Source organism: Hippichthys cyanospilos, chromosome 7 (genome assembly GCF_059441005.1).
Source record: "Hippichthys cyanospilos isolate Australia breed blue-spotted pipefish chromosome 7, RoL_Hcya_1.0, whole genome shotgun sequence".
Taxonomy (NCBI): domain Eukaryota; kingdom Metazoa; phylum Chordata; class Actinopteri; order Syngnathiformes; family Syngnathidae; genus Hippichthys; species Hippichthys cyanospilos.
Window position 1 is genome coordinate 4,838,677 of NC_142375.1, and position 26,974 is coordinate 4,865,650.

General features: G+C 38.6%; 1 protein-coding gene across 1 annotated transcript in view; it reads right to left on the reverse strand.

Annotated features, from left to right (window-relative positions):
- The window catches only part of sorcs3a (sortilin related VPS10 domain containing receptor 3a), a 182,053-nt gene that overhangs the window by 43,406 nt on the left and 111,673 nt on the right, over positions 1-26,974 (reverse strand). Inside the window, exons 5-13 of the mRNA XM_088419860.1 lie at positions 24,979-25,052; positions 23,476-23,540; positions 22,878-22,996; positions 13,924-14,013; positions 12,830-13,009; positions 6,776-6,922; positions 5,094-5,196; positions 980-1,056; positions 733-824 (exon numbers count right to left, since the gene is read on the reverse strand). Coding sequence (XP_088275986.1) covers positions 733-824; positions 980-1,056; positions 5,094-5,196; positions 6,776-6,922; positions 12,830-13,009; positions 13,924-14,013; positions 22,878-22,996; positions 23,476-23,540; positions 24,979-25,052 — 947 coding nt within the window. The remainder of the gene's footprint in view (positions 1-732; positions 825-979; positions 1,057-5,093; positions 5,197-6,775; positions 6,923-12,829; positions 13,010-13,923; positions 14,014-22,877; positions 22,997-23,475; positions 23,541-24,978; positions 25,053-26,974) is intronic.

The window sequence follows — 26,974 nt, forward strand, 5'->3', positions numbered from 1 at the left end:
TCATCTGACTCCCCAATTAATCTGTAAATCAGATCATGGGGCAATACTCAAAGACACGGGCACCAATGAAGAGTGGATTTCAATTTCTGAGAGGGAGTGGGTTGCAACTTTGGTCGATTGACTCGCCTTGTCTTAAAGGATGGCACAATGAGCTAACTGATAGTCTGACTGGCCAGTCAGGGGACAACTGTTTTTTTTTTTTTTTTGGCCATTGCAGAGGAAGTTCTCTCAGTCAAACCCATATGGATGGCTGGATTAAATCGTCAAAGAAGAAAATACACATTGGGATCCTCATATCTTTTTTAACAAATTGGATTTTCAAGTGTAAAGTAGGCTTTTTAATCATGTTTAGTCAGCTATTTGCTTCACTCTAGCGAGAAGTCTGAGCGTCTATTCGCAAAGCAACTACTGCTCACCGTGATCCCAACTAAGTACAGCCAACACATGGAATCAAGAAGGTATAACAGTACGATTACTGTACAAGGTTTAATACCTTGAGATTTCTGTAAATATGTATACTGTGGTAGCTCGACATCTGAAGAGTGCCCGTGGCATGTGCCTTTACGGTTAACTCATCTGTCTGACATTAAGGCAACTTTCACTATGTGTCTTTCCGCAATATAGCGTTTTTTTTCCCATGAAAGAAAATCTGCGATTCCTGAGGGCGCGATAGGGGAGGTTCAAAGTAGCAAGGGATCCATGTATACAAATGATCAAATCAAATTCACATACCATAAGTGTCTGGTTGGCACTGAAGGTTGTTTTACAGCAACGAGGGCCCCTCCTTTGTCCAGAAACCAAACATTGTGCTCTTCTTCAAAAATCTGAACATTAATGATCATTGTTAGAATATCAAAGAGTCGAATGCAACAAGACTTAGCGAGACTATTTAGACAGCTATTAGCCAGATTATGATCAAATCTATTCTGCTATTTATGATAATAATCCGGCATTACCTTATTTATGAGGGCATGCTCACCTGTCTCCAGCTATTTCCGGCATCAGATGATATATACATGCCAACATTGTTGTACGACAACTCGGCTCCAATATTCCCTGCAGTCAAACGAATATAGTACAGAATAAATCGGCTAATTATTAACATGCGGTGAAAAAGACACAGTCAGGAAAAAAATACCATCACTTTATCTTTTTTTTTTTTTGGCACCACAATATAAGCATTCCATAGTTCAAGTTCATATAAAATCATAATCTAACACGCCATGGCCTTTTATTCATTTCTAATTACAACATAGTTCTCTTCCCTTGGATAGCATTCCCTTCAGACTGGCTAGATTCCAAAAGCACGCAGAACATTGGCATCCCTGTGTTTTACTGCCATGTGGTGTGTGGAGTGTACAAATGTATCGAAGCTTCAAAGCCACTCATTATGAAATAAAAAAAAAAAAAAAAAAAAAAAAAAAAATATATATATATATATATATATATATATATATATATATATATATATATATATATATATATATATATATATATATATATAAATTTTAATGAATTAGAAAAAGAAATAAAGCAAGAAAGATGAAATAGAAACTGATGAAAAGTCTGCAAGAGCTTATACAATTACTTTCATGTGAGCTTTAGACTGTGATTCACTTGAAAGCATCTCTTAACTGGTGTGATAACAACCAGCACAGAGAGCGCTCAATTGCTATTTATTGTTCACTTTTCATCTTGCACTGAGCGACCTATATAAAAATATACCCATCAATTTTTTTCTACCACTGAGGCTAGAATCTGGATGAGCCTCCACTTAACCATGGGACACGAACACAGACTGTAGGCATATCTCACTCAGATTCATCAACAAATAGGGTTTTTGGGCTGTCCACAATATTTTAATCAAGTTTACAAGTGGGAATTGACCCGGTTTGGACTGGATCACATTACTGACCCATGTTGCTGTAGAAAAGACGTTGGAGCAGGGCGTTGTGTAGCGCGTGTAGTGTTTGATATCACTGAGTCACAACAGTGGCAACTGGGGTCACGTTTCAAAAAATTCACTCCGATGCCCTTGCACTACCCTGAGAGTGTGTGTTCAGAGAGGCACACAGCTCCCATTAATCAACAGCTTGTCTTTGAACTGTTTCTAACTGTACTTCTTGTCTACAGTTGGGTTGTACTAAACCCCTATAAATTTCCAAATCCTGTTCATGCAACGTGCGACGACATCTAGCTGTTCTGTTTGTGATGACCAAATGTTCCTACATTTGCACAGCAATGTGATCGGGCTGTAGGCCTTGCTGTTTGGTGTACTGAATGAATACTTTCATGGATTTATGAGATGTCCTACTGTGTGAGTAATCTCCAAATGTGAACACAAATACAGTACTTGTTTACTTTAATTTTTGCAAAATCTTATTTATAAAACTGAAGAAAACACACACACACACACACACAAATGGATTTTGCAGGTCAAAGTTTCTCCAACAGTTGGGCGGGCACGGATGACCCCGGGGAGAAGGATTTTTTTTGCCATGTGAAGTGTAATCGTGATAAAATAAGGATTAAAATAAGGATTGGCATCTTTTTTTTTTTCCGGGCACTTTTATGCACTTGAGTTTTTTTTCTGCTTAAAATTTAAGCAGGGGTGTCAAACTCGTTTTAGTTTATGGAGGAAAACATATTCCCAAGTGGGCCGGACCAATAAAATCATGGTAAAATATTTACATCACTTTGAAACAACTTCAGATGTATTAGGATTTTCATTACTGTCCAAAATAGTAAAAGCACAACATCACTGACAAACTATTAATCATAAAACATTAACATTACTAATAATCATAAAACATTTTAAAATGTTCATTTATTAATTTTTTATATCTCGCAGGCCAAATTAAACCCATTTGCGGGCCACAATCGGAATGCGGGCCGCATGTTTGACACCTTTGGCTCAGACAAACCATTAACCTGTAAAATTTTGTAAAATAAAAAGTAGGTAACGGTCAGTGAAAGTTTTTTTTAGGTGCACATAAATTTTCTATAGATAATACTCTTATTTATGATTGGCGTGGCAAGTGTGAGGCACAAAATGTTTTCTCTTTCATACAAGCTACAAAAAGCAAAGGAGGAAAACTTTTGAAAACATAGTTCAAATCGCTTTTAAGATGTTGGTTTGCTTTCTGTGTAAAGCCAAGTGAATTTCTGGTTTGGATGACAATCGCAAATAGACAGGGGCAAAAAGGAGGGGGATAAGGTTTGTATGCCAATCGTAAATGCTCTGGCTGTGGCTTCCTTATATCCCCGGAAGCCCGGGGTAACTAACCGGCGTTGACACATATTTGCCCAAGTTTAGTAGATTCTGTGATATTGTACACTGAAATCGTATTCATATTCACTCGCTTCGCTCTCTTGCTCGCTTGGCGTGTGCTTCCAAAGAATGGTTTCGCTGAGGCGCTGCAGTGTTCGTGCTGCACTCATGTAACACCTGTAAATGGCAGCTCTTAATTCAACACAACGCAGCTTTAAGTGTCTATATGCAAAACACACAGCACAAAATGTGCGCAGCATAACAAAGCACACTTTTAATCCCGCCATGTATGTGATATAAGGCTCCTCAAGCTCTACTCTTAGAGCTGTAAACTGTTTTTTCAGTACATGTAAATAATAGAAGACTGAAAGTTCTCCCTCATGAATGCCTGCAGCTTTCAGAAAACATAATGTGTTTGCACGAGCCGATGTCTTAAAAGGTACAGTAAGCAAAGTAAATCATACCATTAAAGTGCAAAAGAATAGGTGGTCATCTCGTATACATTCTACAATATACAGTATAAGGATATTGATTTCTTTTTTTCAATCAAGCAGATTACCATGCCTCAAGGGAAACGTTTTGTTTTGCACGCCAGCTTGAAAAAAAAAAAAAAAAATCACGCATACAAGCATGCATGCAAAGATAGATGTGAACTGAACGAAAGAATGCTGCAAGTCTTCAGCTTGGGTTAATTAAGGGCACTTTGATAGTAGTCAGGAAGCAAAATGGCATCTCTAAAATCTTCTTTCCCATATAGAGGGTGAAGAGTGATGGAATAGTACTGATGGTTCCAAAGTTTAGGTTCTTACAGATGTGGTACTGCTGCCAAAATGTACATCATCATAGCATACTGTGCAAACAAATAGCTCCACATATTCTGTACAGCAGGGTTTCACAATCCTGGTCCTCAATAGCCCTTTTCCTGGATATATGTTTCCCTGTGATTTAAATGATCGTACATTTATATACATTACATTTTAAAAGGAATTAAGTGTAGAATTAGAATGTATTAATTTTCATTTTCTGACACATGAGCCCAAAGTTGCGATAATGCACAATTCCCAACTAGAAATACAGTATGTTGACTAAGACTTTGCCTACCTTTCTTTTAAATGTTGAGTGATCTCCTAGCCGTAGTACAGAAGAACAGGCATGTAATTTTCTTTTTTAACACAACATGCATTGCATCAGTGCTAGGCGAGTGTGTGAGCTAACACTACCTGCGGCCTCAAGCATTACCAGCCAGTCCCTTTGCCCATTCCTCACAATGCAATGCTTTTTTTCAGCCTGCGTTGTCTCACAGTCGTTTCCTCGACGCTTACTCTCACCCCCCCTCCCCACCCACCCACAAATGTCTCCGTACAGCTCTGTCACTCAGAGTTGTAGGAAGCTGTTCTCACAGATGTGCTACGCGCCCTAATATAATGCCATGACTCCATTATGGTAGATTGCCAAACAGTGGTTTTGATTTAAGCAAAAGTGCCTTAATTTGTGGCTGAACGGGGTCAAGTATTTACAGGCTTAGACTGCTTCAGACCCCACGTTAGTGACGAGCGTGGGATTGCTATTGTAGTACATCGGATAAGTGCTGCTGTAAAGTAATGATTTTTCCTATCCATCCATTCGGTATTGTCCCACATCCCCTCTGGGGTTGTCTACGGGCAAATGGCGAGGTGTCTCTGTAATGAGTATGGTGCAAAAGCAGCTCTTCATTAAATGCCATGAAAAGACTAATATTTTGCATCTTAAACATACAGTCTATACCAAAAGATTTTAATCAGTATTTGACACATTTCTGTAATTGCATCAATTGTAGTCCTACCTGTGGCAACAATAATCCCAGGTGCAGAGCTCTTCGTGGAGATTGCGCCTGACAAGTATGGGTTCTCTGAAGTTTGTAGTTGAAGATGAAGTGAACAAAAAGGCTAGAAAGAAAATAGGATTACACATTTGAAATAGTGACATCTAACCAGACTAGACTAAGGTGATGTAGAAAGGATGGTGACAAAATCACCGTGTGTGTTAAAAATCACATATAGCACATACTTTCCTGCTTATGATAAAATGATAGTAGAATAGTATGTTTTTCGTTGACTTTAGTGGTTTGGATTGTTTGATGTCGTTGGGTAAAGACACCAATCAACTATGAACTTTGAAATGCAGAGCCCTCTTGCCTTAATTAGTGTATTGATAAATACACAAGGAGCTTTGTTTTTATTTTGGGCTTGTTTCGTTGTATTCATCCATCCGTTTTCTAAAGCCACTTCTCACAAGGGTGGCAGGGTTGTTGGTGCCTATCCCACCTGACTTCGGGGAGTAAGCGGGGGACACCCTGAAGGGGTTGCCAGCCAACTGCAGGGCACACAGAGACGTGTGGGAGGAAGTGCCCGGAGGGGAACCCACATTCGCTCGGGTTGAACATGAAAACTCCAGACAAGAAGGCCGGAACGAGGTTGATTTGAACTCGGGTCCCTGAACCTTGATATGAAAACCTACGTGCACAACCTTGATTTTACGATGTCAAGAAACTCAAAAGTACATGTTAACTGTACTTAAAATTGAGAAATGTAAGATGTTAGCAGCAGAAGAAAAAGTGCCCAATTAAGTTCATTCATCCAATACACATGGGTAATTTCCATACAACAAAGCTAACATGTACTTGAAGCTATGCTTCTCTATCGGGTGTTGCAGGAGTTGCACCAGCTTGCAGTCATAATTTTGTGGCAAATCATTGTTTATTTTTTTTACTGTTTATTTTTTGTTCACAAACACCTGCTGGTTGTCGGGTTGTGTGCTCCAAAGTGCACATTTTCATCACTCCAACATTTTTTTTTTTTTTACAGCAGAAGGCAATTCTCAAAATGATAGGGGGCCTTTAACTGACTTGCCATGACTAAGATCAAACTACATGACTCAACAAGTCATCTTGTTTCATATGAACCATGGTTCATAATCTCCATTTGAACAAAGTTTGCCTTTTGATGGATGAAACAAAACAAATAAATAAATAAAAAAGATTTTGTTTTATATGTGTGAAAACACACAAAGCGCTACGGTGTTTTTGCTAATGGGAAGTGGTTATTATACTGAACAAAAACAGTGAAGGAAGTAGCCACAATGCACATTAAGGCCCAAGCAGAAACCACCGCATAGTCCCGATTGTTTTTGTCACAATTATTAGGGCCTGACCAGTGGCTGCTTCTGATGGAGCATTTTCATGAACCACAGGACAGGCCCTTTATCAAAAAAATAATTAATATTGCATGAGTATAATTTGTGATTTTTCAAAAACAAAACAAAAACAAAGCAGCCCCATTGTACATCGGACGAGTCACACCCAAAAAAGTTGTTTGATGTTGTATGCCTAAATCTATGGATAATGAGCTGGTTTTTGGGTTGTTTTTTTTTTGGTCAGTGACTTATATAGTGACTTTTATGTGCTTAGTGATTGATGATTAATCCTTGTCAATCTGATTTCAAACACTAGCATAGGAGATGTCTTACCAGAATACAGTGAATTTCATTTCCATCGAGGTCAGTAGCTGGGGCTTGCAGGAGCCTCCAATCTCTGCCTTTGTTGTAGGTGATGAAGGTCTTTACTTGGTTGTCTCGTCGTTTGTTGGCAATCAACATGCCTCGAATCCCTGCCACCTAATCACCACAGAAAATTAACACATATTACATTTGTAGAATGGGTTGCAGTGCTCCTTGTGTGGTTCTTCTGTGCATCTAATAATCGATATCCTTTCCAGTGTTCTTTGTGTTATGACACAGCAAATATATTTCCTCAAATGAACAAGGAAAAAAAACATAACAATGCTGAAATTTCAGAATCGAGGTAGCTATCAGAGGCATTGGCATCTTATACAATATTGACCTCCATACTATAGGGGCTCTTTTTTCTAAACTCTGTAATTGTTGGTTAGAATCCTGGCTCACAGTCACAAGACACTACATGTCTTCATGAGACATTAACCAGTAAAATCACTCTTCACAAACTTGCAGAGTTAAATACAAATGATGTCATGTTCTGTTGTTCTCTGTTGTGGCTTGGTTCCTGTGTTTTTCTGACCTTTTCTGTTTTGGCTGTTTCTGGGGTTTTTGTTGTTTTCAAGTTGTGGTTTTTTTTTTTTTCATGTGTCTGTTCATGTGATTGTGTCCAACTGTCTGTATTAACCTGCCCCTTGTGCTGACCAATCAAATCCTATCCAGGTGTTTCGTGTTGTTTTGCAGTGTATTTGCAGTCTCCATTCACTCCTCGGCTATTGTCTTACTGTCGCTTTCCGAGAGTACACCAAAACCTTTCTACAATGAAACCTGCATGTACAAAAGAAATAAAAAAATTCCCGTATGAAAAAAAATCCATGCATTGGAGCCTTTTCCTCTTTATATCCTCATACGAGGAAAAAAAATGTTGCTTTATACAAAATGTTTTTTGTTTTCTTTTTTGCATTTGCATTGAAATTCACTACAGTGAAAACAAGCCTGCAGGAAAAGTCTAGCTTGGTTTATACTTCATGCACAGGCACGCGTTTTACAGCCATTAATACTGGAAGCAGCTTTACCCGCAGTCAGTCAATATTCTCCCATGTTAGAAGTGGGAGTAAATGGACTCTACAGGATCCAAATAACACTACTCTATAACAGCAGTAGACTCCTCATCTCCCTCCAACGTGGTATTTGCCAAGAGTTGCTAACAGTATTTAGATGGCCGATTCCTTTTCGGATGAGTCATACAGGTGTTTTTACTGGCGAACTTCCTTAAGCAATAGTTCGTCTGCCGTGTTGTCCTTTCGTAAAAAAAAAAAATCTGGAAGATACACGTTGCAGAAAATCTGTTCCTCGTGGACTCTGCGTGGAGGGGCATAGCATCATTTTGATGTGTGCAGCCGCACAAAAAAACAAGCCAACACTTGAAGACAGGATAAAAGTAATAAAGATGAAACATGGATGAATCAAATTGAAAGACATTATGTAAAGTGAATCAAAGTGAAAAGACATTATGCAAATATATGCTTGTTGTAGATCAGTTTTATTTCTTTTTTTAAAATATTTTGTTTTTAACTTCAGTCAGGTTGTAGATTGTACAACACGTTTTTTGATGTTTACGTTTGAGACATAGATTTGTTATGGTGAAAAGTCCAATTGTGAAAAATTTCTGACTGTACATATGATTTCGTTGTAGAGGAGTCTACTGTAGTTGGTCTGTGAGTTTTAGTTGTTTTTTGTTGTTGTTGTTGTTGTTTTTCCCCTTTGAGACAGTCTGATGTTTCTTTGGCAGTGAGTACATTTCTGTGTTTTTGGTTGTTAATTTGAATGCCTTTTTATCAACGCACTTTTGATTAATTTTTTTTTTTTCTTTAAGGTACCGTGCTTCCCTCCATCTTGGGTCTACCTCCCTACCCGACAATGCCAGATCATAACAAATGATTTGCTTATCTTTTGCTTTTTTGCTTGTTTTGGACAGTACCATTCAGCCAGTAATATTTCTGGCTCTGTGTCTGTCTCTGTGTGACTCTGTGTAAAGTGTTATTATACAGAAGATTAGGGTGTATGAAACTAAACCTGCCAGTCCTAATTGGGTGTAGGTGGTCCTGTTTTTGACGTGAAGCGATGTATTTCTGAGAAAATCACACTTGCTGTCTCTAACTTAAGAAAAAAAACAAAAAACTACTGCTACACTATATACTGTATTTGTTGTAAACATTGTACGGTTAATATTTGCATGGGATTGGAACTGCAAATTGCAAAACTTTGTGTGTAATCTACCCACCCAGCTATCCATAATAATGGTCAATCTCACCTTAGCTTTTTTTTCTGTCACTCTGGCCAGTACTTAGTGATAAACTTGGTAGTTTATTAATAAGAAGACAATACTGCTTTCTGGCAGTAAATATTAATTTGAAGACATAACAAGTAGACATCTAGCATGCTAACAAGGTCACTGCAAGTCCAGAGACCATGGGACTTAGCCTCATTATGCATTATCTTTGTACTGTAAGTGTAGGTCTGGCAAAAGGAGGACTACAGCCACAGAAGAGAGGAAAACAACAATAAAACACACAGTGTTTTCACATTTGGCCTTTGTCCAAGTCCTGCTTGCTGTGCCTCTTTGTATACTGTCGCTACAATGTTATCACTTCCTTAGTCTTATAAAAATAGCTGGACATGGTCAGATAAATAAAAACCTTAAGTTTAGGTCAAATTGGCTTGAAGAGCTAAAAGAGCACAAAGCTGTTCTAAACTATTGAAATGAAACAAAATTAAAAGTTAATCAACACAAAACGTTGTTTGTACAGTGCTTCTCACAAGTAGAATTCAACTGAAATTGCTTTACATGTACAGTATACGTCCACTTGACCATGGAGACACAAGCACTTATCCGCACTCAATTCAAGATTCAGCAGTTTTATCATTAATAGAGTAACAGTAATAGAGCAATAAGGGCAGTAATAATGAACCACGAATGAATAGACTTACATTCTGAGCATATTGCAGAGTGATTGAGTGAAGAGACTATATACATATGAGGAAGATAGTGCAAAATATGACATATTTAGCAGCTTTTCTTCACTGTGCAGGGCTGTAAGGTGCATTTGTGCCTGCAGTAAAATGACTGGTGATGAGGCAGATTAGTGCAAGAGGGATTTGTTCAGGATCCGGATGGCCTGTGGGTAGAAGCTGTTTGCCAACCAGGCAAGTTTTGCAGTTTGCAGTTTAGTTATAAATCAGTAATGATATCCATCCACCCGTCCATTTTCTACAGCTGCTAATGGTCACTATGGTTGCTGGTTTGTCAGTAATAATCTGAGAATAAGTAGAGAGACTCTGGTTAAGAAAATACCATCATAGGGAGCCTTTAGAATCTTCGAACCAGACCAAAGAAAACAACAGGGTTGGGCATAGTTAGAATTTAGACAATTTTGCTTCAGATTCATATTCTTCCAAATTAGGTAACTAACAAGAATTATTTCTGAACAAATTCTATGAACTTTTCTACTTTTTAAATTGTCATTACCTTTTTACTGTTTGTGAATTTTACTGAGTTGGTCAACAGATGTTTTTTTTTTAATGAGTAGCAGTATTAATATTATCAGAACAGCTTTTTTTTTTTGGGGGGGGGGGGGGGGGGGGTATATTATAACGCAGTGGTTAAAACATGGCAATGATCACAAATGGATCAGAGATCCAGAGATAAGACAGCCCACCTCGGAGTTTCCAGACTCCACTTCCTCAAAGGAAGACGTGTCAGTGGGAGATGGTCTTCGAAGTATTTGGCCCACCGGCTCCTGGCGTCCTAAGGTCACATGTACCCCATCTTCACTGTCCACAGTGTTAATGGTGCACTGCTTCCCTCTCCTGAAACGCTGGGTGGCGGAATTTCCTCAAAGCTGTCCAGAAATCGTTTTCAATGGCCTCACCGAACTCCTCCCACATCTGAGTTTTTGCTTCGGCGACCGCCAGTTAGTACCTGTGAGCTACCACCGGAGTCCCACAGGTCAAAAAGGCCTGATAGGACTCATTCTTCAGCTTGATAGCATCCCTTACCACATGCATTCATCAGTAGGCTCAGAGATTGCCGCTATGAATGGCACCGACCACCTTACCCGTATGGCCACAACGTCGGTCAACAATGGAGGTGCAGAACATGGTCTGTCTACTCCGCCTTGCCTCGCCCAGGACCTGAGAGAAATTCTGCTGGAAGTGACAGTTGAAACTCCTCTGATAGAACTCTGCCAGACACTGAGGGAGTCCAAATTGCTCTCAGCATTACTGCTGCTTTTTGCAGATCGTGTGGTGACCATGGTCCTCAGTCGAAAAAGGATGGAATGTCCAATGGGTTGTGGATGAGTTCTTGCCCAAAGTGCCTAAGGTTTCTCTGGGTTATTGTTTACGAGTGAGGGCAGCATGGTGAGGGAGTTTGACAGGCGGATAAATTAAATGCAACATCTGCTTTGATGAGGGGTCTGTACGGATCTTGATGAAAAAGAAGCGAAGGATTGATTTTTTTTCGATACAAGTTGAGAAAATTACCCACAAATATTGGAGAGTACTCAAGTGAGTACTCCTGAACCTACACCAAAAAAACCTGGCTTTCTGAATAAGTGTTTGAGAATTACAGATGTGCAAAATGTGGACAGAATGCATATAGCTGATATGAAAACATTTAACCATCCCCATTGAGGGAACAACAATAAAAGAGTTTATTCATTGTGTTTCCACTCATGTCTTTTATGTACTCATCTGCCCATGTGGCATGATGTGGGACAACAAATCATCGTCAGATTGCTGAGCATGAAGCAGACATCAGAAATAACAACTTTGATTGCGCTATTGCGAGATCCTATAAAGATGAGCATCGAATGAAAGATGCTTCATACCTGCTCACAAGGGAGCATATTGATGGTTTATCAAAAAAAAAGAAAAAAAAGTTTTTCATTTGGCTGGTTGTATCAACCATTTCGTTATCGATTTGTTTATTAGTATACTTGGAAAATTAGTGAAAAGATTTCCAATACCACTGAAACTGTATATCCCACAGACCATGATACTTGTTCAAAAAACATGCCAGAGAAGAGAAAATGATCACTTAACGCCCATAATATATAGTCATCAGTTTAATCTATAATACGACACATTTATAGCACATATCAATATTTTTTCACAATACTAGATGGTTAAATACATTGTACAATTTCTCCTCAAACTACCTTGTTGACAGTCAGCCCAGTACTGGCTTGTTGTGTATGGAAAAGTTGCTAAATGCCACCCGAATCCATAGATAGTTGTGTAATGAACCACTGGGATACCATTTCATCTACGATTTTTTGAAAAGTTGTGGACGCAATGTCCCGGCGGGAGTGAAAGGGTTAAAGCATGCTTATAATACCTAGTAGAACCTATTTGTCAAGATGCCATACTTGTCTGCAGGGGCAGTGACATGATGCTATGGCATTGAATATGGTCTTGGCCGCAATTTCTCCCAATGAACATGAAGCATTTCATTATTAAGATTCTGACAAATTCAAAGTCAGTTTTGCAATACTCCATAGTCAATACTGCCGGATTGATGGACCTTCTATCACGGACACTTACAAAAGTTAGTTACTCTTAAATTTCTTCTTTTAAATGCCCGGAATGGATTACTTGTAGAAATTATTCACTAAACCAAGGGTTTATTATACAGCTACAAAGGACTGTGCCAGGGTTAGTATGGATTAAAATTTTGAATAATTATATATAAATAAATATTATCTGTTTGTCGAAACACTGACCGATCACTGAGCAAAATGTTGAGATGTAAAACTGGTGTGCCCTAATCAAGTATAATTTAACAGCAATGTTTCAGGACAGATACGCAGTCGTTCAGCTCCAGAAAAGGTCGGTAGAAACTGCACTTATGTAGCTGTTCCAGTAATTTTCATTTTAATAGTCATGTGCAGATGGTTTACGATAGGTCCCAAATCGCAGTAAGACGATAATAGTTCCTGTGACGTCCCATAGATTCAATCAGTGAGAACTTTCTTGCATTTATGACCAATTTCAATAGGAGCCTACCTCATACAAATCCAGCATCTGGTTCTCTCCTATGCCCTTAGTGGTCTTGACATTTTCCATGGCCAAGGTGAAGTAGATGCCTCTAGTGTCGGATAGGTAGAGGTTATAGGTGTCATTCTGGTTCCACTCTTGCACTGCTGCAAATACCTGCTTTTCATCTGTGCTGACAATGTGTAAATCCTTACAAGGAGCAGGGAGAGATTAAAAAGAGTTATGACCAGGGGGTGAGAAGGGTGAGATTAGAGCAGGCGGACCCTGTGGACGTGGTCATGAGATAGATCAATGATGTGCTGTGAATGTAGACAGTCACTCAAATTGCACAGTATACTGCACGTTGTGTTCTGTATAACAACCTGCGATGTAATGAGCATTACAACTTTCAATGGACACCGATTTAAATGCACTGCCCTGTAGTTATTACTATTTTATATTCAGTTAAAATATATTCAAATAATATGAAATAAATGTCAATATTTCACATTTTATTGACAGTGAGTGTGAACTGTTATCAGGGAAAATATATCTGTGATCAAATCCTGTTGTTAATGTTTGTTATATTTTTACAAGTTTGATTGGACAAGCGTAGTAATATGCATGTGAATTTTTGGTGGTGATTGGCTGTAGTGTTTATACATTTCGGGAAGTTCAAGTTTAAGAGTAACTCTCTGGCTTGCATGCTACTTCTCGAAGCTAACTAGCCAACTGTCGACTGCTACTGTATACAGATGCATTTCGAATTTTTTCAGACTCCTTTTGACCCTTCATGGGAAGATGGATGTGGGCATTGCCGTATCGCTCATTCCTATGGCATGTTTTGCAATTTATTTGCTGATTTCTCTTAAACAAATGGATACAACTGAAAACCAAAATCACAAACATACTAAATACACAAAGTGAGCTTGTTATTGAAACAATGACCATTCCATCCATTAAAAAGGTGTTGTTCTGTTGGTGTGACTTTTTATGACCGAAGTAAGCAGAAAGGGTTCCCATACTTTTGCTAACTGCTGTATGCATGCATTGGTAGCCATAATGAACTCAATTGAACCAACACAAAGTTACAATAAATGAAATAAAAAAATAAAATAACCTACCTTTGGCAAGGAATATTTTGGAAGTTTGATTTGGATGAATGTGTCTCTCTTGTAGGAAACATAATAAGTGGCTCTTCCTGGTGTAGGCACCTAGAAAAAATTCTCAATTACACACAGCCTTTGAATATTAGGGTTATAAACAGACCGTTATTTTAATAATCATTTAATTTGTCACTTATTTTTTTCAACTGATGAATCAGTAAACACAAACAAAAGAACAATCCATCTCTTTATTAAAAAACTGAATATTATATAAAATTGACTGCACAAAAATCCACAAAGAAATTGGTAACTACATGAAAACTGTATTTTTAAATAAATAATGGATGAAATCATAATTTCTGGCTAAAGAAGCACCCCTGAATAAAAACCACAATAGCCATTAAACAAGCACATATTTACAGTATATTGCTCTGCTTTGCATTATTTGGTCTACATTCAGTCTACAACAGGTCTACATGCTACAACATAAAATACATGCAAGTAATTGTATTTTTTTTTAAACAACCATAAACACTTTTTTTTCCAAATAATGCCAACAGAGCTTGGGTGTTAGACATGAACAGACACTCTGTTACATACTCACAGACTTTTTTTCCTATGGCACTTTTTTTAATTTTTCTTTTGCACAATGCAAATTTGACGAAAAGCTTGCATAGTCATCTTCATCGTGGAACAATTGAGGCCTCTGGGAACCCAATGGTAATAGATTTTTTGACATTGCTCCATGTTCTGAGGATCCAGTGGCATACTCAATAGAGAGTCTGGTCGTACACTGATACCATGATGAAGCCAGGACAAGGGTTCAAAGAAAGTGTTCACATGTTTGCATCGAGTATCAAGGTCTCGATAAAATAATGGTAAAGAACAGTACCCTCTTCCTCTTAATGATCTCTTGTTTCGAACTTCTCTACCGTGGCTCATTTTCAACCAAGCTAGATTTTTGGAATGTCTGTTCAACTCGGATCCGTGTCCAACACTCCAATCGCCCACTATTAATATTTGGTGATGCCATTCGGTCTTACGAATGAATGTGCTGAACAACATTATGTACAATTTCACTTGTTGAAACTATGACTTTGAAACTCCCAGTGTCATAGTTTTCCCTGAGTCATAGTTTGTGCAAACATTGAACTCCCAGCCATAATTGGTAATCTCAATGAGACGAAAGTGTTTCTCAGCGCAATACATTATTACTGTCTCTCCTCATGATTGCTGCTGCTGCTGCTGCATACTTATTTTCAAGAACTAGTTCTAGTTATTCCTGCGAGCATGTATTGATGCTTGCTGCCTATTTAAGCTGTGTTTACACGTCCATGCTCCCCAGTTGTCATGAGAGGATATCAGATTCTGACTGTATGATAACTTTGAGCAAAAAACGAATATTATGGTACCACCGTATTGAAATTGTAGCTCGAAAATATATAATTTCTCAGTCTGTTGGTAAATAGCCATTTTGTACATTCTAAAAACATTTTTAACAAATGTATAGTACATTTGTCACAAATCACAAACATGTGTATAATATTAATCCAACCCTTAACCAATAAACATATACATTAATTATTTCTAATTGAACACATCAAATGTAAACTGAAATATGTAGTATAAAGTAAGAATAAATATACAGTGCAATATTTAAATAAAATAGTTGATTTGAAATAAACTAACATCACTCGAATGTATTTTATTTCAAATTAATCATTCAACTGCTATGTGTATATAGCATATTCATTCAACTAGATGTGTATGTCTCTCTTCCACTCGCTTGAACACTACTTCCACGTAGCTTGGGCCTTCACTTGCTCTTTTTTCAGAAGCTGAAAACTTTCTAGACAGGCAACTTTGTTTGTTGAGGGTGGTGGGTAGATAGGTATTTAGATAAGCCTTTATTATCATTATACCTGCACAAGAACAAGGAAGAAAAGTTTTACTTCATGAGCTCGAACCATCCAAGAAACATAAATTACAACTGACTTACGGGGAGACAGACGGCAGGGCCAGTCAGAAGGTGCTACGCTAAGCTCAGATAACTTAGCAGTGATGGGGATACATGGGGAGTGATAGAGGAGAAAAAAAAAAAAAAGAGTCTTCAGCCATGCCCCAAAAAGAGGGCAAGGCTCAAGCCTGGAAAAAAGATTACCACACATGACAACAAAAACACACAGTGGAGAAAGGGGGGGACCATGACGTGGCCCATCCGGAAATGGTAAAGTGTGGCATTTTCACAAGCAGCAGTCAGGCTGATTGAATTCGGGAACGGCAAAGGTGTTGACTTGTGACAGTCGATGGGCGTGTTTGTGGAAGAGTGTCCTTCAGCTTTTACTCTGAGCATACTGCCCCAGTTAGAAAAGATGCAGTCTGTTTATCAGTCCTCACCTACATGGTTGGTGGGGGGCAGGCAGCCTTGTAATCTCTGGAAAAATGATAACCAGGAGCAAAGGTCCAGATACTATTTGTTTTGGGAGCAGGCGGACAAACAGTGTGGTCAGCCGTGAGTCCATAGTATGAGACTATGAATGGAGCTTCATTCAGCCAAATCAGCAATCAGTTCCTTTGAGGCAAAACGCCAACTTCTCCCTGATGACAGCCACACAAAAAATCCACAACCACATCTAAGTTGCAGTTGGATTCACTCGCCGCATGGGTCTAAGTGTTGTACGCTCACCCAATCCCCTCCAAAGAAGACCAGCAGCTTGTTAACATTACTGATAACAATGAATATTGTAGAAAGCGACAATAATAGTTGACACAACAGACAGCGCAGGACAAAGACAGTGAAAGCAGGGAGTAAGGGAAGGAAAGGAGCAAAGCAGAAAGTGTCCATCTACGTTGAGAGCCAGCAGAAGAAGCTATCTATCAGTTTTAAAATATGTTCGTCATTTGGAGGTCTGCACGCAAAACAAACTTCTGTCGTTGACAGACCGACTGCTCACCTCTGGTGCACAGATGTACATAACTCTATACACAGATGTACATAACCACAGTATATACGTAGAGTATGACCCTAACCCTTCTATTGTTTGTCAATGGATAGAAAGAAAAAAAAAGAGTGAATAGAAAAAAAAAAGTCATCTTGCATGGTGAACCTCGATATGGTTGACCAATACATAGTCACAGTCATAGTCACTGGTGGATTTGGATCTGCAGATTCGTTAAGCCCCAGTTTTTCACTATTTTCATGTACATTGTAAATTGAACATTTACCGTCATTTTTACAAAGACATTTTGCATTTCATTTCTTTTTCTCCCAGTCCCTTTCTCCTGAGTGTCAACTATACACGTTGCCATGTCATTGGCAAGCTGACACAAACATACATTTATTGTACTATCATGCTTTTCAAACTGAATAATGTGTATGCACCAGCACCTAGACAGCCTAATTTTATGTTGCCTCCCTTTAAAACAGAATAAAATAGGATACTGTGAATTCTGCTCCCTTTTTTTTCATGGTGTTATCAAACTACCAAAATTGCATAGAAACTGCATAGAAACATGAAAACTTTACAATATAAAACATTAGCTACTGATATTCTGTTCATGTAATTATATAATTATAATATTTTTTACTGAACTAAAATACTTGTCATTCATAAAATTCCCCTGTCATGTTTCCCCCAAATAGCAGCATCAACACTGTATCTCTCTTCTCCATGACACATTTTGAGATGTTTGTGCAACATTTCAGACAACTTGCAAAGTTAATTTCCAACAACACAGTCACATCAATAGTAAGTCTCTTACAAATAACAAACAAAATGTATTATTCACAACAATAAATGTGGTAAAATATAAAATACATAAACTCTATCTTTTAATATTAGATAACACAAAAGAGTCTTTTCACAAATCGTTGACGTTTTGCGTCATGCTTTGTGCAGACTGATCTGTCCAAATGATTTTTCAAACGGAAAAATATCTCAACCTTGATGCATTTGCTTAGTTTTTTCTTGTTATATTCTTTTTATCTTCGATGTTGTTGGTTTTCAAATGGACCTTTATTTTAAGACAAATGGGAAATGGTAGCTATGCCCTGAAATTGCTTTCAAAGCATGCTGTCCTGGCAATATAAGGATACAAAAGTGGACTGGTAAATAAGCCTTAGGACAATCAATACTCCAATTATTCTTAGTGGAGGGAAACATGTAAGTTCCACAAGTAAGCCGAAAGTGCTGTCTGGGAAATGCAGCGACCAGAAGAGCTGTTCCCAATGTATACAATGGAACAGTTTGACTTAACTCTGTATTTGCTGAAGCGACAAAGAAAAAAAAAAAAGAGGTCAACCTCAAAAGGTTTGTTTCCAATTTGTTCTCTCTGCACTCACTAAAGACTTCATTGCATTTGTGAAATATGAATTAAGCACCAAATTCATCTTTTTTTTTTTTTTCAAACCATCTCAGGGGTTCCCATTTTGCCACTTGTAGTTGATTGAGAATGACATGAGAGAATGACAACAAAGGGTACTCAAGACTCAGGTAACATACCAACAAAAAGTATCTATGGAGCTATCTATGTGGAGCTGTGTAAGCTAGCCACTAAATATTAGCCAGGTATATGCATTTGGGAATTTATATTATTTCAGTTACAGTTATTCTTGTTGGCATTAGATGTTGACTTAAGGTTAGAATATTTGGCAAAATATTGGACACCCATAAACTTGCATCAGTCAGTGCTCAGTCCATAATTTTTTTTTTAAGGCTTCACATCAAAGAGCTCACCAAAAATGTGGGAGCGCTTGGCAAATGGTGGCCACCTGTCAACGATTCACCAATGTAATGATGCTTTTACGCAGCACAAGTATTTTTTGTGTTTTCTATCATGAGCAAAGGCTGGACCCAAGAGCCTGCAGAGACAGACAATTGTGCTGAGTGACTGATTTGTTTGCTAAGAGCATGAGAAATATCAGATGAGCAACTGGGGAGGATGGCATGGTATGGGGAATGTCTTGAGGCAATGTTCAGGGGTTGGGGAGGTGAAACACTTGATACGAAGAGGAGGACTGAGGTTTTCTTGAGGACTCAAGCACAAACATGCCAGGTAGGGGAACAAGATTGACAGGGTCAGTCTGATGCAAATATTTGTTAGGAACAGGCAGAATCTTGGTTAGATGGAAGAAATGGGTCTTCTTAACGGGCAAGCAGGAATTCGAGTTGTCGAGTGCGGGCATGGTGTTTAACCAGATGGACAGTCAAACAAGGTGGGCAGTAAAGGGTTGCATGGTGAAGACAATCTGGTGCTGGAGCAGGGCAGGCAGGCTTATATTCAGTATGAGTTATTGTTACACCAGGTGGTGGTTAGACCGATTGAAAGTGAATGCAAACTGACAGACAGGTGAGAGAGTGTGAATTGACTTGACCTGGCAGACTGTGACAGTTTTCATATGGTTGAAAGTTGCAACCCGGGCCACCATTTAAGCTAAATGAGCTACATGCACGCAAAGAGTAAGGCTATCATGATAACTTCTCAACACACAACCCTTGTGGGGTCTCAGCATTGCATTACTGCTATTTGCAGATGATGTGGTGTTGTTGGCCTCCTCACATCATGACCTCCAACTCTCACCGAAGTGGTTCACAGCCGAGTGTGAAGCGGCTGGGATGAAGATCAGCACCTCTAAATCCGAGACCATAATCCTCGGGCGGGAAAAGGGTGGACTGCCCTCTTTGGGTCGGGGATGAGGTCCTACCCTAAATGGACAAGTTTACGTATCTTGGGGTCTTTTCACGAGTAAGGGTAGGATGGAACGGGAGATCAACAGACGGATCAGGCAGCGTCTGCAGCGTTGCAGACGCTGTACCAGTCTGTTATGGTGACAAAAGACTTGAGCCAAAAGGCAAAGCTCTCAATTTACCGGTCCATCTACAATCCTACCCTCACCCATGGTCATGAGCTGTGAGTCGTGATCGAAAGAACAAGATACAAGCGGACAAATTGAGTTTCCGCCGCAGGGTGTCTGGGCTCTCTCTTAGAGATAGGGTGAGAGGCTCGGTCATCCGGGAGGGGTTCAGCGTCAAGCCGCTGTTCCTCCATGTTGAGAGGAGCCAGGGAGGAGGCCCCAGGGACGACCCAGGACACGCTGGAGGGACTGTCTCTCGGCTGGCCTGGGAACGCTTGGGGATCCTCCCGGAGGAGCTGGCCAAAGTGGTCAGGGAGAAGGAAGTCTGTGCCACCCTGCTCATGCTGCTGCCCCCGTGACCCGATCCCGGAATGTAGCGGTAGAAGATGGATGGATCACGCATTCATACATCAGTGGTGGTAAACTACGTTGTGTAGACACAGCTGCCCTGGGGCAGGCTGATGGAGGCATGGTGGCCGAGGCATCATGCCCAAGGATACAACAAAACATATCTCGGAGCGGGATTTGAACAAGTGTCCCTTTGGTTAATGAATGAGTCACAGTCACCCTAAATCCAACTCCAACTCTTTAAACACCTGCATCCCCATTAGATACAGCCATATTAGTGCATTCTGGGTAACTTTCAGTCAAGAATGAAGGTATTCTTTTCTATAAGTCAGCACACTTCTGGGTTGGTCACCCACCAGGCTCCCATCCATCCAGCCAGCCAGCATAACGTGTGTTATGTTAGCCAGCCAGTCAGAGAGAAGCAGTTTGACTAAAGCTCAGACCAATATAGGTTCCGATACTCATACCAAACAAACAAAAACTTCAGGCTCTAAAAAAAATCTTGTGATGCATCAACAATGTAAAGTGTCTACAATATGGTAATTGACCCAAGAGCCATGCAAGCCAAACTACACCAACAGCGACGTGAACGTGCACCTTCACACATCAGCCATTTAGCTAAATAATATTTGATTAAGATTTGTTTTAGGAAAAGCTTCCCTGAGAACTGTCAAACTCAGTCATAATAGTAAATAGCAATACATTCAAACTATTACTAAAAAAAAAAAAAAAAAAAGAAAAACATGCCCCTGGCCACTACGCCCTTGCAGAAACATAGGCTATTTGTTAAAAACTGCTGAACAGTTCTGCATGCAATCACGGGAAAGAGCAGGCGATCGATAGCAAGATAACCAGAGGCAGTTTGAACTTTATAAAAAAGAAATAATAATAATTGTTATGATTGATTCTCCACCGCTGAGAGTACAATAAAACAACATGAGCATCTCTTTAACAAACACCAACAGAAAAAGTTAGACGGGACAAAACTGATGTTGTAATGAAACTGGCTTTTTCTGATAAAAATAAATGTATGAAACCTCACTTGCCCATAATAATTGATAAAATAATAGATGATAGATGAAATCATGATGTTCTGGAAAAAATACACTGCTGCTGACTCTAAATAATATTATCATCTATGAATGTTGTAAAAGTATACCTAAAACTGTATCCTGTAAAAGAAAAAGAAGTCAACTTTCAACAATTGTTAACTACTTCTTTGCAACAAGTCACAGTGTAAAACTGAAAAATTCTTATTTTATCGCAATTACTCTTCATATGGCATAAGCTCAAGTTTTGCTTTGCGTTGATCGCTTTTCTGAACAGTCTGCCGGGATTTAAAACCTTGTTTTAATTCTTCCACCTTCCGCAGCCTTTATGTTCATATTCTTGTCTTTGCGTGTTTCGTTTCATGATGCCGTCTCACATTATACTGCTTCATTACCACCACACCACACAGGTTTTCCAGCAACCTGAAAATGTAATCCAACCAACTCGCACCTGGTTTGAAACCCCAGTTCTCAGTGTCCACCTTTGATTTTGCCATTTTTTATGGGAATCTGAAAGTTGACTTTTGCTGTTCTGCTAGCTATTGTCTCTAATGAAGAATGAAATGAAGCCGCCTCCCGCTTAGGCGTCCCACCATTGCATTGTGGGAAATGTAGTATTGGTGTGTGTAAAACACCTATGGCTCGCAAGCTGCAGTAAGCCTGCGGGCCTGTGGGTGTTGCAAACGCAGCATCAAGCAGAATTTCTGGGGAAAAGTCCAGGTAGCAGATGTTTTGGGGACATGCAGACCGTGTCGTCGACCATGAGTGTTTAGCTTGTGACTCTTCATTCATTCAAATCCAGTGGTGCCCATCTAAATAATTTTGTGAAAAATCAAGAACCAACGAAAGGTAGCAGATGTTTTGGGGACAGGCAGACCGTGTAGTCAACCGGAAGTGCTTAGCTTGTGACTTTTCTTTCAAATCCAGTCGTGCCCATCTGTATAATTTTGTGAAAAATCAGGACCCAACAAAGTCCAATAAGGAGAATCCATGTCATCAGGATTTCAATAATGTAAATTTCTTCCACACACTCTTTGGACAAGCTCGATAGGCAAACTCTTTTTCAACTTGTTCCAGGAATCCATGGTGTATCCAGCGGTAAATGATCCAAAGTAGCAAGAAGGCTCACCTCTATCAGCTCTTCTTTTCGTAAAGGTATTGCAAGTAATTTTTTTAAGGACTCCTTTTATGCACCCCATTGAATAGTTTGGGGAACAAGAAAAATTGTTTTCCGTCATTCTGTGTTGTTCAGACAATATACAGTACTGTATATTGGATATTGTCTGCTACCGTACATCTACTTACATATTTCTCGTTCTCAAAATTTTAGGTTACAAAACACCTCTTTGGAAAAATTATGTCTGTTGTTATGAAGGAAAATTCAAGATACGAAAGGCGATAATTGTTGCTGTATAATGAAGACACTGCAACAGCTCCAACAGTTCACACTGAGGAACTAACAAACAAATATAAAATTGACATTCACATTGATAGCACTTTGGGCTGCTGTAAAAAAAAACGGTGAACACTTTCTCTTGAATTGTTTGTTGACTAGCATGCTGTCGCATCAGACCGCAAATTAGGGAGAAAGCAGAACCCCAAATCACAGGAAGAATTTTGCATGACCCTAAACTAAAATAAACTTACATTCTTACATTCATGACTTTTGGCCCTTATTGATACAAATAAATCAATACATCCAAAATGAAAAAGCAACCCACCTGTATGAATATGTAGTCATCCTGAACCACCAATGAACTGACATCAATGTATCCAGGGAATGGGTAATTCCTGTTGGCTTCTGTACACATCTGCGCTCTGCACGTAACATACTGCACGCCTGTATATTGGAAATACTGTAAGTGTGAGACCTTCTTTATTTCCTTATGACATTGACATAAATGCCGTCAAGCAAGGTCTGGGAAGGAACGAGGGCCATTATGGCCACGAGTCAGTCGAAGAAACAGTTAAAGTCGAAACAGAAAGCCTAACCTTTACAGCCAGTTTTCAATGAGTTTGATCGTGATGTTAAATTGTAATCCGACCAGTTTCACGCTCACTCATTCTCTTGTGTGTGTTTTAGAGTGATTGTCTTTTTGATACCGTCTGACTTTGTCAAATTCCTTCTCCATTTAGTGGATTCAAATAAGCACTTGAATGCCATAGTCAGTTCATGCCACAAATAAAATCACAGCCTGACGGTTACACACGTATATACGGTAGTTGGTGTTCAGCAATGCTGATAATTAGCTTATTATTATTGTTATTATTATTATTATTATTATTATTATGATTCAAGCGTGTGTAATATAAACTCACTTCCATCTGATGTATGGGCCTCCATGTGGACAAGATCTGATTCCTTGTCTAGACCTGACACAGACCTGGGTGAAGATGACAAATCACAAGACTATTTTACATAAGATGGTCATGCACAAACATTTTTGGAGTGAATGAAGAATATATGGCTGTAAATTCAACCGAATGAACAAACTATTTTCACAACACTTCATGGCTTGATTGACTTGGTGCCCGATGTAGACCCCAAGGACCACATTAGCAGCCTGCGGGCCTGTTCAAGAAAAACCTCACCAGTGATGGGATATGATTTTCAGGGAATGTTGTAGAAACTATGATTTTATAAAACAGAGCTTTATGGAATTAGAATATGTCAATTGATGTTTATATTGTCTCCAAGTTATTGTGAGAAACCATTTACATGACTGTATTTTTCAGAATAAATATCATTAATTAGAAGGAAACTTATTTAATACATGCTCATCAAATTGGTATCAATTCACTTTAACTCGAGTGCAGTATTTTGTACAACTCTTTGCCCTTTACATCAAAGAGAATGCATCAAAAGAAGGCACCAGAGAGCTGAAATTTCACCCAGGTAGTGGCAACATGTCAAAGTTCAAAATGGCATGAGAACTTAGTTATCACACTACCATGAGTGTGCTATAAATTGTCTAATATACTGCAAGAATGATATGGAAAAAAATGAACTATAAATGATCAAAATACTGTACAAGTGTTAATTAATACAAAAGAAGTAGTTTTCCTGTTACAAAACGCTGGTGACCGCTGGTAAAAACAACTGATTCCCAACAAGTCTGCCGTTGCACATTAGTGTGCAGCGAGAGAATATCAGATGTCCCAAGTATAATAGTTCAAATTCACTATGCATTAAAATTATTTATTACAAATAGATCAAATCGGTGCCCTTACACTGTAAGGCAAAAAATCTAGAATTAATCCCTGCATCCTCTTTTTTGTAGTGTAATGTTGTCATGCGAATTAGAGTACAGTAGAGTGGGGTGTTTTTCAATTTAAATATTTACCTTGGCCTTGTAAATGTTGGGTAGCACACTGGTGTAAACGGATATACTGTATACACTCTGATCTGGATGACAAATGGACACCACGGCCCCTGTTAATATCCAGCATGTGTCACAAAATGGGCATAGCTTTTTACTTGAGGCAACACGAAATGTCTTGGAGGCAAAGACTGTTGTGCAAAACCTTTCGTTAGTATCTTTTATTAGTTCATTATTTAGATACCAATTGTGAGCAAGATCTGGGATAATTTAAGATGCTTCAAATATGAAATATAATGTGCACTTTTATGATAAATCTCTCTATCAAATTAGCAAACATGAAGCAGCATCACCAGTCAATCATGCTGCTTGCAAGCATCATCACACTTAAAACTTAACACAGAACACAAGCAAGGGCCTCAGCATTCTCGCATAAGCAGAACATTAGAGGAAAGGAATGGAGAGAGTAAAGTGAAGCAAAGATGTGTCAATGTTGACTCACCAATAGAATCTAGTAGGGGTAACATGTTCATGAACAAGCTGCCATTTTCTTCCAAAGTCTAACGAGCTGTACAGCTGTAGAGATATAAAAAAAGTTATAGTTAGAAAACATTCTCATCAACCACTCCCCATTCAAGCATTGAACACACGTAATATTTTGCTCCAACTCACCAATTAAGAAGGGATAGAATAATTCATACCATTTGGAACTGAAATAAAGTCACTTTTTGTAATACAAATTAAAATATGTGATTGCTTACACTAGGTTTATAAAAAAAAAAAAAAGGTCTACTTATTATCATGTTAGAGGTGGAGAGAATGGTTAAAAAGCACAATGATTACTAATGATCACTACGCTTCGATCCAGACAAAACTACGTTTTAATGTTAAGCATAGCAGTGATAGTGGATCGAAGACAGCAAGGGAAGTTCAGCTTCCCCTAAACTCCCCCCGTATGTATATAGAGAACTGAAAATACAAGCGATCCCTACCTACACCCCAATAAATAAATATAGGACTGGGCACTCATCATGCAGTGCAAATCCAATTAAAAATGTTAAAAACCTTGGGCGCCTTTTGTGCAAGATGCAAGAGTTATTCCAACAATTGTTAAATATGGAAATGCTACGCTCAACAGTTCTTTGGTTTCATACTGAACAATTCAAAATAAGGCCAGGTTTTTTTTTTTTTTTTATAGAGTTGTGAATAGAAGATGAATGTAATTAAAAAAAATAATAACATGCGAAGTTGCAGTCTCAAATTAAGGCATGAACTTATTCTGGTACCACTGCTGATTTCTCATTTTATCTTCATTCAATACTCGAGCGATCGCTATATAGTCAGTGGTGGACTGTGGTGAAAATTAGATGCATTTAGTGTGTCACCTTTGGAATAGATCTTCACTTTACTAAAAGGAAGTTGTGTTTGGGCTTCAATGTGAGGTGAAGAATATACTTTTTTTTCACAGCACGGTACCCTTATTTATATTTTATGGACTTATTTCTTTTGCGTCCTCAATCCAATGAAAATGCCGCCGTACTTAATGGAACTCTTTACCAATGACAATTGTAAATATTGAAACTTCTAGATAAACAGACAAACTGGGGGAGTGTCAAAATGAAAACAGGGAACATATTACATGACAAAATATTACATAAATTCCAGATAAAATCTGGTATGGTCAAATGAACAAATTTCAAGTGATTCCCAAACTGCTAACATAAAAAAAGCCATCAAAGATTAAAATGGAAAGCAATGCCCAATTAAAATGACTACAAATGATAATACCAAATAACCCTTCTTTGGCTGATTGGTGCTGCTTGTTTTCAGTGTGGTCAGGAGGTAAATTTATGGGTATGACCCCTGATAAGAGTGTGAGCATGTCAAAATTGATTTTAAATTCCAAAGGAAAGAAACAAAGACGAGGAACAATTGAAGAGGTGGCGTTGCTGCTCCTTTTGGTGTGTTCAGTTAGATGTTGAAAGAACAATTCACGCCTGTAATTTGTTTGTCAGAAAAAAAAAAAAACATGCATGAATGGAATATTCCATTTTATATTTTAAATTGAGTGACATCCTAATAAAGGCAATGCTAAAACTTTAACGTCTATTATAGGTATATGCAAATGGTCAATATAGGGGGGCACTAAATAAAGGAATGACCATTTTATCCTGATTCTCCAGCCTTCTTTAATATATTTCTGAAAGAGGACAACAAATAAAAAAATCAAATGTATCTCTAGTTTCTATGATACCCTTTTGTATTATTTTCATCTTCAAAATACTAACTGAAGAACCAGCCTCACAAAACAGATTATTTGACCTTTGTGCTTGCTCCCATTAAACAGACAAGTGGTCATTCAGTACTGGGAACACGTCTTATCAATTGTCATGAAACCTCAGCTAATTGTTTAAAACGTAGAGTGAATGACTTGAGGGCTTTTAAGAGATGTGAGGAGGCCACTGCTTTCTTTCCATTTGTCCTTGGGAATGAGGAAT